Source organism: Panthera uncia, chromosome B1, assembly GCF_023721935.1.
Source record: "Panthera uncia isolate 11264 chromosome B1, Puncia_PCG_1.0, whole genome shotgun sequence".
Taxonomy (NCBI): Eukaryota; Metazoa; Chordata; class Mammalia; order Carnivora; family Felidae; genus Panthera; species Panthera uncia.
In genome coordinates this window covers 43,986,250-43,998,599 of record NC_064811.1, presented here as the reverse complement: position 1 = coordinate 43,998,599, position 12,350 = coordinate 43,986,250, and the positions used below count along the sequence as shown (strand labels likewise).

The 12,350-nt window shown below is 45.6% G+C and overlaps 1 protein-coding gene across 2 annotated transcripts in view; it reads right to left on the bottom strand.

Annotated features, from left to right (window-relative positions):
• The window catches only part of CRACD (capping protein inhibiting regulator of actin dynamics), a 58,197-nt gene that overhangs the window by 18,443 nt on the left and 27,404 nt on the right, over nt 1-12,350 (bottom strand). For both annotated transcript variants that reach the window (XM_049630501.1, XM_049630500.1), the window contains 3 exons: nt 5,571-5,735; nt 2,843-2,911; nt 273-455 (listed from right to left, as the gene is read on the bottom strand). In XM_049630501.1, the coding sequence (XP_049486458.1) occupies nt 273-455; nt 2,843-2,911; nt 5,571-5,735 (417 nt within the window). The remainder of the gene's footprint in view (nt 1-272; nt 456-2,842; nt 2,912-5,570; nt 5,736-12,350) is intronic.

Below are 12,350 nucleotides of genomic sequence, written 5' to 3'. Positions count from 1 at the left end.
GGCAAAGCAAATGCAAGGTGTCTAGAGCCCCTCAAAAGGCAGCCCCTCACTCTGAGGCCCACCTGCCCCAGGCAGGCAACAAGTTAAAAAGGGCCAGTAGATGGGCCTGCTTCCCCCTGTTCATTGCAACACACCAGGTCCCTGATGGGAGACACTTAGTTGCTTCTACGGGCCCCTCACACCACCCCCCCCCCCCCCCCCCCCCACCCAGGTAGAATCAGTGCCCGCAAGCAAGGGCATCTGCCTGGTCAGCTGGGATGGGCGCTACATACCCTGGCAAGTCGCCTGTGTTTCTTTGACACCCTCTGGTTTTTTGGCTTAACGGACAGTTTGTGCTTGGCAGCACTGTTGTCCAGACGCGCGATGGCCAGGGGGATGGCATCTAGGTTGACACTTTCGATGGTTCCAGCAGAAGAGAAGTGCCTTTTTGGCCGCGATGGTTTAACTGGAGCCACCTGTAGAGGAGATTAAACTACAGAGTCAGTCCAGATCAGAACACCGTCGGGGGGGTCCTGGAATGGCAGCACTTGCTGGGGCCTGCACCTTGCCAGGCCTGGACTGGCCCAGGGGTTGCTGTGAACAGAGGCACTGGGACAGAGAGATGAGCACTGCTTTTGTCATCAAAAAACAGGACGTTGACTATTTGTTCTGCCAATGATTTTTGCATTAACTCAAAACAGTCATTTAACCTTTCAGGGACTGATTTTCCTACTCTGAATAATATGGGGGGGGTCAGATTAGATGAGGGGGGTTGACAAACATAGCCAGGAGGCCCAATCCTGCCCACAGCCTGTTTTGGTAAATAAAGTTTTATCAGCACACAGCCACACCCCTTGTCCATGGTCTTTAGCGCTTTTGTGCTACAAAGGAAGAGCAGAACGAAGGAGGGTATCCAGGTTGGACCTTATGGCCACAAAGCCTAAAATAAAGCATGGTTTGCTGAGCCCTGGACTAGCTCATCTCTATACTAAGGACTCTATAAGACACTTGCAAACGTCCCTCAGCCTCTACCTGAGACCCTCTGAAGTAGGGAAAGTGTCTTTTTCATCTTTTCAGTTCCCTTTCTGCCCAAGCAGCAAATCTCATTTAGCAAGTGCTCAGTAAATATTTTTTGGAGGAATGAAGGAACAAAAAAGTATAACAGCTATGCCTAGGGCATGAAATTGCTACCTGCTAAAATGTTTTAGCACAATCATTCCAAAGCCACAGAACACAGAGTTGAGTGGCAAAAAAAGGATGGGCAGAACTGTGCCCCCCCTGGGGGAAAGGGAAGGTCCTCACGGCACGACTGCAGCGCTGTAATGCAGATGGCACGCACTTAGGAGCCACCACCTCAGACAAACTGTACACCCGCAGATCAGCCTCAACCCAGGGGCCACACATCTGTAACTATTGAGCTTTTAAAGGCAAGCAGCAAGGTGAGGGCTCACAGCCATACCACGTCAACGTGCAGCAGAGGGCGCTCACGGCCCCATCTGCGGGTCTGGTGCCAGCAGCTCAGGCACAGAGGCATGAACAGAGGCCAGGGTTTATGTGTTGGCATTCATGTTGTAAGTGCAGAGCCAGTGGGGTTTAGCTGGCAGCTTTGCTTTTTGCAATTACCTTCCATATTTATGCACAAAAGACAAAGGACCAAGCCAGCTCAAGAGCAAGATGGATGCTCAGTAAATAATAACTTAGGATAAGGAGCACAGTAGTAAGGAAAAATAATTCCAGCCTTTGGGCTCCTGGCTTTCATTTATTTATGGTTATCTTTATAATAGGTATCAAATTCTGAACTGTGGTTGAGAAGAGACAAATCAAACATTTATTTCCATCCCCTACTAGATGCGTGAATAAAAGGAATTAGAGCCAAATGTGGTAGATTGAAGACACAGATAAGCACTTGAAGCTGAGACTTAAATGCAAGGTTTCATTTCTACTCATTTCAGCTGGGCTTCTTCATTGTCTGGGTGGTGGCACTGTCTTGAGCCATCCCCTTCAGAAGACTCAGGGACATACTCTGCTCACTGTGCCAGTCCCTGGAAGGACCCTTGAGTCCCTATGCAAGTGAAGAGTGCTCACAGGAGTGGACCGGCGTCTACTGGAGGGGTGCACATGGTCTCCACAGGGTTCCCTGGACTCCTGCAGGCAGAGTCCCAGGTTTCAACAGAACACAGAAAAGTTAAAAAAACAAAAATACATACAAGTAGAAAAATGCTAAGGTCTTTTTGCTTTTGCATGTCTAAGCATTTTTTCCTTTTTTAATTTCAGAGAGAGAGAGAGAGAGAAAGTGCAAGTAGGGACGGGGGGGGGGAGGGGGGAGAGAGGGAGGGAGAGAGAATCTCAAGCAGTCTCCATGCTCAGCATGAAACCTGGCGCAGGGCTGAGCCCAGGACCCTGACCTGGATCCTGACCTGAGCTGAAATCTGCATTAAGATACTCAACTGACTGAGCTACCCAGGTGCCCCTTATTTTGCATTTCCAAATAGAAGGAGACTTTTTTCCTTACAGACTTGGGTACCTTCAGGTGTTCTGGAATGTCTTTTTCAATGGCTTAACAGTGTCTTGAAGTACCTGGTACATTTAGGAAAATGACCAACGTGTAAGTGTTCAAATATGTACGTGCTGGGAGGTGGCTATTTTTTCAGAACAGGGTTCAGTTCCAGCAGGTGCGCTGCCATGGAAACAGACACTCTACATCTACCACTGGTTATGTTTTGAAGGAATTTAAAGTAATAGATGAAGGCGGCATTTATGAATGGAAAAAATGAGACAGCGGATCGAAAAAAAAAGGGGGGGGAGAGGATGGAAATGGAAGTTCAAGTAAAGAAGCTAAATATGTAATTTCAAATTATATTACCTTCTCTTCCATCTCACTTCTGGCTCCAGGCAGATTCGGAGGACTCAGAGAACTTGGCGTATCACTGGGCTGGAACCGAAAAGAGAGCACTCAAGTCAAACGCCAGAACAGGAAGTTCTGGGCAGATAACCAGATGCGGGCTGTGCCTGGAAAAGGCCGCAGCTGGCTTTGCAGAGCCGGCAGAAGTCACAGTGGGGACTTTGCTAATGTCCAGACAAGGACTCCTGAGGCACAGAATTTGTGCTTTCCTCCTTTCCTGAGTTCAACACATTTCCATGTGAGCAGTGTCTAACCTCAGTCCCTGATGTGCTTCCCCACGGCTGAGAGAGTCCAGGTGCCGCCCTCTAGCCACCCCACCTGGGAAGCGGGGCTGTGTCACACACCTGGCCTCCGACCTCAGAGCGGTGGGCTATGCTCACTGCCTTCCACCCCCTTTGTCTGCCGGACCTCTCACCTCTATGCCAGACCTCTTCCCTGTGAGAAAAAACAAAGGCCCTACGAATTCTGTGCGCAAAAGGCTGGGCTGAGAAGGTGGATGACCAGAGGCAAAAACGAAAAAAACAAACAAAAAAACCCCTCAGGACAGAAGAAGAAAAAGGCTGAAGATCCCCAGCCCAGTCACCTCACCTGCCCTGGGAATGCCCACACTACATCACCTGCACCTTTCTGATGGCCCAATATACCTTCCACTTTGTGTGGCCAATATTTACACAGCTTCATCGTTCCTTCCAGAGCAATAATAGCTTGTCCTGCCTCAGCCCATTTTCTGCACCACACTTAGAAGCATCTTTGGAAAACAAAAATCAGATTATGTCACTGTCCTGCTTAAAATACTCAGAGGTTTCTAGTACTCTCAGAGTAGAATTATCCCTTTCCCGTGCTCTGTACATTCTGGCCTCCCTACCTTGCTCTATCTTCCCTTTGCCCCCCATCACGGTCCAGCCAACAACACTGACCTGCTTTCTCATGGGACACCCTCAGTCCTATCCTGGGCCTCTGGACTTGCTCTTCCCTCCATCTAGAACACAGCTCCCATAGCCAGGTTTGTCATGGCTGCTCTGACCTCCTTACCTAAAAAGTGACCTCTCCCCCTCCACGTTACTCACTTTTCCACCACTCTGTTTTACTTCCCGTGAAGCATTTTTCTTGATCCAAAGTTATTATACTGTAACATTTACTAAATAAGTAAGTTATTATCTTTATACATATCTGTTGACTTGCCATCTGACTCTCATTAAAATGTGACTATGCAGGGGTACCTGGGTGGCTCAGTCGGTTAAGCGCCTGACTTTGGCTCAGGTCATGATCTCACGGTTTGTGAGTTTGAGCCCCATGTTGGCCTCTGTGAGGACAGCTCAGAGCCTGGAGCCTGCTTCGGATTCTGTGTCTCCCTCTGTCTCTGCTCATACTTTGTCTCTCTCTCTCTCAAAAATAAAAAATTTAAAAAAAGGCAAACCATGCAGAGGCACCCCTAATCTATAGCTGGGGTAGCACTTGCCGAACGAATGGTCCTCCTCCTCCCTCAGGCCATGGTCTGTTGCATGTATTAGACCATCAGTAACAGTGAGGACATTTGCCTCAGTCCTGGGGCAATCCCTGCATTAAGGCTGACAGCCATTGCTGCCGCTTGCACCAAGAGATTGGAGAGAGTGGTTTTGGACCTCGCGGTCTCCACTTTACCCAGCACACCACCTGACACCTGCTTGTGTGGGAACCAGGAGTCATGAGGACCAGGCAGAGGTGGGCAACAGCGGGGGACCAGCCTGTTCTATCCTTCTTCACTTTGCTCTGTTAATCACTTCTCCTTCTTACTGCCCTATGACATATTAGCTGATAACAAGCATGACTTCTGGGGCCACGTCCATTTTAAAAACATCCAGGGTAAGTCCAGGCACCTTGGTAGGCAGAGCACAAAGAATGCTTTCTGCCAAGACTGGAAGACTCTGCAGAGAGCTCCCTGCTCCAGCTACTGGTGGGGCATTTCCTCCTTCCCCACCAGACGCCTGAGGGGGGTCCCTTCTGCTGCTGGAAGGACTCTCATTCCAGGATATGTTCATGGTGTCTCTTTCCAAGTGTCAAAAGACCAAATTTAAATAAGACAATGCTGGACCAATATGACTTTCTTTCCTCATTAAGTAGACTTCAATGGCCAGTTTGATATGTCCTGTCTTGTTAAGAACCTATTTCTTTCTTGTTTTCCTTTAAATTAGTCCAATTTGACAAGTAATTATTCAGTGCTACTAAGTAAACACTAGCTATGTCCTAGGGAGACAGAGATGTGTAAGATCCAGTTTGTCCTCAAGGAACTCAACATTTAGAGATGGAGAGAAAACAATTATGTGGAAAGACACAGATGAGTATGAATGTGTGAGAGGCACTAAGGACACACAGCAAAGACAGGAGATAGCACAGCCTGGGGGTAAGGCCGGGTAAGGCTTCCCAGAAGAGGTGGGCCAACCTGAGTCTTGAAGAACAAGTGGAAGACACTGTGAAGAGTGCATGCAAAGGGCATGTCTCCTCTTCCTCTCCCTCCTCCAAGTGGCCCTCACTGCAGATCATGGCACCTGACCAGGAAGTGCCCTCCAGCCCTGGGCGACTCATCAGGAAAGCTTCTCTTGCATACTCCTTCCTTCCACTGCAGACCCAAGAGTTATTGGATGCCCCTGTTCACTGACTGACGTCCTCCCCACACGTATTAGCAAGAAGTCATTCCCAGGAGGAGCCTTACTTTGTTCTCCGTGTCTGACAGGATGATGTCCTCCTGAGTCACAATTTCCATGGGACTGGTCAGGAATAGATCCTCTTCTAAGCTAACCTCGCCACTGTCCGCCTTCTTCATGGGAATGGCATTGGGTGGTGGCTGCCCAAACTTGATGTTTTTGCTCAACTGTCGCTGGAGAAAAACAAAAGAAAGACGTTCTGAAGCAGTGAAGCAGTTCACAATAACCGCAACCAGAGGCCCCAGCATATCTAGTAGGCATTGAGGCATATTCTGTGCACAACGTTTCTAGACTAAATACCATGCCAGTAAGCCATGATGCAGTCCTGTAATAAGTGAATTTGTTTTCCAGTTTCTTTTCTTTTCCTTTCCCACCTTCAAGCCATGAGCTTTTTCATCCAGCCACCTCTTTCTTGGAGATATCAACATTATCCAGGGGGTAGAGAGGCCATATTTCTGAACCAAAAGTTGGGATATATGTTATGACAAAAATTTTTTGATTAACCTATAAATTTCTTTTAAAAAGTCTCTTAAGAGTATAAAAATTGTGTAGAATATAGTTACGTGAAATGCAGGAACCAGTGGGGAAAATCAAGACTCTTGTGGTCACTGTAATGAGGGAACCCTCCAGCCTCTCTTGGACACATTCCTGTTGAATATTTATGCTTCATCCACCTTCCTCATCAGGCCTTCACTTGAACATCATGTTCTGGTCACAGTGGGCACCAGGTTGAAGAAGGCCCCAATGCTGGCAAGTCTTTCCATGATCAATGCCAAAGTCATGGGAGTCACAGGAACAGTCTGTCCTGCCACTAGGACTTCTTTTTGCCTTGCTGCAGCTATGCTCTGTGAACTACAGGGCAGAAAGTGCCCAGTGGGGAAAGAACAGAGAAGTAGCCAGAAGGAAAAGGGCCAAGGAAGGATTTGTTACTGGTGGCAGGTAGCTAGAAGTGTGTGTGTGTGTGTGTGTGTGTGTGTGTGTGTGTGTATTTGGGGCAGGGGGTGGGGGTGGGGAACAGGTGATAGAAATGAGGACAACAAATAGTATTTAGAATTAAAGAAAAGCCAGATTAGAAAAGAAATATATTCCCTGAAGAAAAAAATATATAAATATAATAGTTTAAGAAAGGGCAAAATATTTAATGGGCTGCAGCAGAAAACAATGAATGACATTCCAGAAGAAGAAAGGGCATGCCGTGGCCACCTGAGAGACTACTAAATTTAATATACTATAGAAACTCTTGCCTTGATCTATAGCAGGTTTCTGAACCTCAGCGTTACTGACATTGTAGGCCAGATGATTTTTTTGTGTGTGGGGAGCTCATCCTGTGCACTGTAAAATGTTTAGCAGCACCTTGGCCTCTGGGACACCAGATGCCAGTAGCAATCCCTTCCCTGTCAAGACATCCAAAAATGTATCCTGAAGTTGCCAATGTCCCCTGGGGGTGGGTAAAATTGCCTCTGGATGAGAGCTACTGCTCTACATCTTAGGTACTTGGGCTTCATAGTCCTGTCATGCCTCAAAAAGGAAGGAAGGAAGGAAGGAAGGAAGGAAGGAAGGAAGGAAGGAAGGAAGGAAAGAAAGAAAAGAAAGAAAGAAAGGAAAAAATGCATTATTTGATATTTATCTTTAATTTGGCTAATATTTAATCCCATAGAGCTGCCAAGAGCAATAGCAATCACATAGTCCAGACCCCTCATTTTACAAAAAATGTCAGAGATCCAGTGGGGAGAGGTGACTGGCCCAAGCTTATGGAAAGAATGAGTGGCCCCAAAGGGATTTGAATCCAGGTCTCCTAAAACCATATTCAGTGTTATTTGCATTGTACTCCACAGGTTCTCACAAATTTGACATCAACACTTCTTTCTTATAGGGGCAGAAATAAAGAGATGATGCAGCTTTCTTAATACCTTGCTGAAGTTCCCTGGCAGGGGAATCCCATGAGGGAAATGCCTGTTTCCCCTCTGAACTCAAGGGTACCAAATCCACCCACTCGTGCCCAGCTCCCCCTCAGCCTTGCATGGTGGACGGTGAGGTTGCAGAGACATGGAAGAGGTGAGCCCCAGACTCCCCTCCCCACACCCCCAGGGCACCCCGGCATGCCAAGTCAGGAGCACAGAAAGACAGAGGACTTGTATTTGATCTGCCGGTATTTCAGCCTGAGCCTGGATCCCCGGGCACCACAGAGAAGGAGCACACACCAAAAGCCCGAGAACAGCTGCTGAAGCCACTGAAAGAACAGCTGAGCAGCCTAATAGGGTTTTGGGGAGGAGAAGGCTAAAAAAGGGTGTCTTCTCAAAACAAGTTTAGCAGGAAGCAGCAGTTAGTATCTACTCTCTAAGCAGATCAATAAGCAGGCACGGTTAGAGCAGCCGATGGAGTTAGACAAGAGGACACGGAGTAACAAAGTCACAGGCCCAGCTTACTCTGCTCATCTGTGGGTGAGGGATAGGGACCTGGTGATATGGTTCCTGCGTCCTAGTGAAAGCTTCAGTAGGAGTTCCCTCTGGGATTCCCAGCCCAGCCTTTGGTTTACCAGTTATCCCTTCTCTAGGAGTGCTGGCCAGGAGCTAGAAAGTGTTCTTTTAGTGTTCTTTTAGTGCTGGCCAGGAGCTAGAAAGTGTTCCCCTTAGACTGAGACTTCCTGTTGTCAGGGTCTGCCATCTCTCAATGCTCCTGAACGACTAAGATGAGGGTATTTCTTCTGGTTATAATAGAAAGAACAATTGTTTAATGAGCTCCCAAGGAGAACCTGGCGTAACAGTCTAATGCCAGTTAGTTAGGATTTTTTTGCCACCATCACCAAAAAAGAATATGCTGATATTTTTCTTCAAAAGGGCACTTTAAAAAATACTGATGTTGGTCCACCCTGACGCTTATGAGACAAACAACCATATGACAAAATGTAACTGCAGTCTTGATGGAAATAAATTCCAAAGATGGGATGACTATTGTGGTAACCAGTGAAAAAGCTAAGAGGAAATGGAAAAATGAAATAGATGGAAAGAGAGCAGGAGAAATAGGGTACAGAGGACAAAGCTGGGAAATGGAGGGAATGATGTTGAGAAATGAAGCAGAGAATGAAATACAAGAGGCAAGAGGAAGGTGCAGGCACAGAGGAATCGCATCAGGAGAGGGGTGTGGGCCTGGCTGCAGACACAAGAGCTGAGAGTGGCGAGGAAGGGAGGGAAGAAAAGAGGGAGGGAGGCAATGAGAATGTGTGTGTGTATGAAAGGGATGATTTATGTCACAGATATGTTCATCCTGGCAAAAGAAACACAATGCTGTTGCCTTTGAGAATAACAATGTGCATTTCTGTGAAGCCGCTGATTTAAAATCCTTCTAGAAAAAATAAATTCAGACTGTAGCTGGGAGCTTAGGGGGATGGAGAAGGGGAGGACCCAAGTCATCAAAGAAATACTGGCTACATTTAGGGACAGGGCTGTAGCCTCTCTGTCCAGACAAAGGACTGTTTCACAGACACCCCTGTAGCTGTCAGGGATGAGACCATAGGACAAGACCAGGGTAGGACTTCGGGTCCAAGGCCATGGAGATCGATCCTCAGGTTCTCAAGGCCAAGACTCCTGCACCTGCGTGTTTCCCTTCCCTGCAGTTCCTGCTCCAAATGCTTCCTTCAGGGGACTCAAAGGAGACAGGTGTCGAGACACTGTGTGATTTATTGACAATTAAAAGGTGACTGCTAAAACCTATTTGGCAATCTCAAGTGTCATGTGACTGGACTATAAGGATCACTGTGACTTTTTTGTGACTTTAACTCTGCCCACTATTCAGACATTGTCATGAGAGGAACTTTGATAGAAGCAGTCACTGAAAACCAGACTGTGCAGATGGAGGTTGCCCTTATAAACTACTACCACTCCCTCCACCTTTTTCTAACACCCACGGGCTCTTTATATACACTACAATTACAACCAGAGAGAAGAGAACACTGTGCCTATCCTAACATCCATGCTGCTTGTGGCTGTGAATGGGGTTACTGTTAGGACTGGAATGTGAGCTGAAAGGGACTATATTTTATTCATTCAAATTGAGCCATTTTGTTGTAATATGGAATGCCAAAGAATGATGTTATAGGAATGCACATCCATATTTATGAGGCTTTTTCCTATGGTGTGGAAATTCCAAGCACATCATATTCTGCAGCTCTCACACTGCCAGTATTTAGATTCCCCCAGATTTTTCACAGCTATCCTCAGACTGTGTCTGTGAGAACAAAGCAGAGGAAGAATTAAGTTGCTGTCTCCTTGAGTGAACTACAGATACACCCATAGTTAAAATGAATTTTTAAAAAGAGGCAAAAGACATCTGCTCTACGCAGAAGTGGCTAGACCGGGTATTTATTCTTTGTGTCCTTGACAGCTGCATAAGGTGTCAAAATCCTCAAACATATGACACTTGGGCATTTTTTAAGTGAAATCCAGCTTAGCAGGAGACAGCAGCTACTTAAAATGGAGGCTTTCCCTCCTGAGCTAAATAAATGGTCTGTGGATTAACAGAGTTATTGGCATTTTCTGACAAAGGTGTGGTATAATTCTAAAAATCACCTGCAGGCTTAGACTAGGATGTTCCTGCCCAAGTTTTATCATCGGTTGTTACACTTCACAGCCTGGTCTGATCTGAAATAAACAGGCACCTCCCTGATCCATGCTCTGGGCAGCTGTAAAGAACATCAAGGTCATTGCAGTCCAAATGCAACGAAGTGTGAAGCTTACCAAACCACTCCATGCTATAGCAGGTAAGCAGTGATTTCGCATAGATGGCAGATTTTAAGAACTGGAGGAGCCAGATCATCCAGCATAGTCATCCCCTTATTTTTCAGATGGGGAAAATGAGAGTCAGAGAGGTTAAATGACTTCACTGCAGGCCACACAGCCAGGTGGTGGTGGAGGCTTGGCACAGGCTTTTTTTTTTTCACCCACTAGCCATGAGACAACTGACATTTATGTGTAGGATCTTCAAAAAGGGCACCATTGTTGTTTTTGTCCCTATAACTGTCCTGTATATTAGAATTTGTTCTCCCTAGAAACATGTACTATTTTTATACTAAAAAAAAAAAAGTAATTTTTCTATTAAAGGTTCAATCATTTGTCACAGAAATTTTGGCAGGTGATAGATTCATTCAGAATAGATTTATTCAGAAAAGTGCAGGCTGATTTATGCTGCATTCAGTCCTGCTGTACTCAACAGAGAGATACAAACTGCCAAGAGCAACACCGGAGCAACAGCAGCCTAGCTGGGATGACCACATGTGGACACTAGAGGGCAACCTTTCCAAACACAGTCAGTGTAGGCACGGTTGTTTCCAAGGGCCAGGAAGTTTCCTAGGCCAGAGAAAAATGTTTTTTGTTTTTTGTTTTTCTAAATGGCATTCCAAGAGAAATATCATTTTAAAAGAATGTCTTAATAATGGTGGCTAATCAGCTTGCCAGGACATCTACTGTCAAATAGGTGTTATCCATAACTTTTTTCTCTGTTTTTCATAAACATACATACATACACAAAGACAATTTCAGACATAAAAAACATACATGCCTCTGACATAACTAAACACCCTCATTCCATGCTGGAGTCTAAGAGGGGGAGGTCTTTTATGCTGCTGACTAAGCATCAATACCAGCATAACGTCGTCATGGAAAAATGCAAAGCATTCATGCAAGTTAATAAAGTCAACTACTATTTCTATGACTTACCAGGAACATACTGCTTAGTCGACTGAAAAATAAAGCACAGTCTTTTGGGGGTGATACAATTAAATCTTATGTTACTCCAAAAATCACATTTTCTATGATAATGGCCCCCCATTTCCCTCCTCAAAGAGCAAAGCGTCTTTTAAAAAAATATGTAACAATTGAGCTGTAGGGCAAACTGTGAATCTATACAGCAGAAGCAAAATTAGGCAGACCTCATAGGAGCAGATATTGTCCAAAGGAGATCACTCCGATTAGTTATTCTGCTTTACTCACAGTTTTCTTCCTGTTGTTAAAAGAACTGTTGCTTCAGGGAAGTTGGTTGTTTTACATTTTAATTGTGAGATCCAATTATTTAAACTTGTGCCTTACAGTGTTAATAGTAATAAGAGGCACTCACACATTTTTTTATTGAGTTTCAGTAGTGCAGAATTGCATACATTTTATAACTCCAAATCCATTCCTGGAGTGGCAATGGCATGTGGTGTGATGTTAGAACAGACATCATTTAAGACAACACACTATTATCAAATTTTTAAAGGACTCCTCGCAAGCCCTTATCAAGTACACCTGTTTCATGGACTGAACGCTGTAAGTCACTCCTCTTGGAAAGGGGATATTATGAGCCAGGGGTTCAGAACTTCTTAAGAATAATATTCCAGGAATCAAAAGACTTCAAGAAGGAAAGGTGAGGGGGGGTAGCGTCAAGGTTTTCTTTGGCAATTACTATCCCTTTCTCTTCTCCAACCTGTGCGAAGTGACAGCTTCCTTTTTCTTCTCAGGCTATAAAACATGCAGCAGCATAGCCAGCAAGAACTAAAGACGGAACCTGGTTAGGAAATGCTAGAATCTGAAGGAAGCGCCTAGGTTAGCTCTGAGGGCAAGATGATGGCCTTGGGCAGTGGTTGGCAGTAGGTATAAAGATCTAGGCAAGTCTGGGTGTGGTTCTAGGGTGTGGACTATTTCCCCATCTGCCATATGCTATATTCAGCTGAGTGTGTGTGGATATGTAACCAAACACAGGTCACAAAATGCATACCTAATGTTCAGTAGAAACAAAAACATTTCAAGAAAATAGAA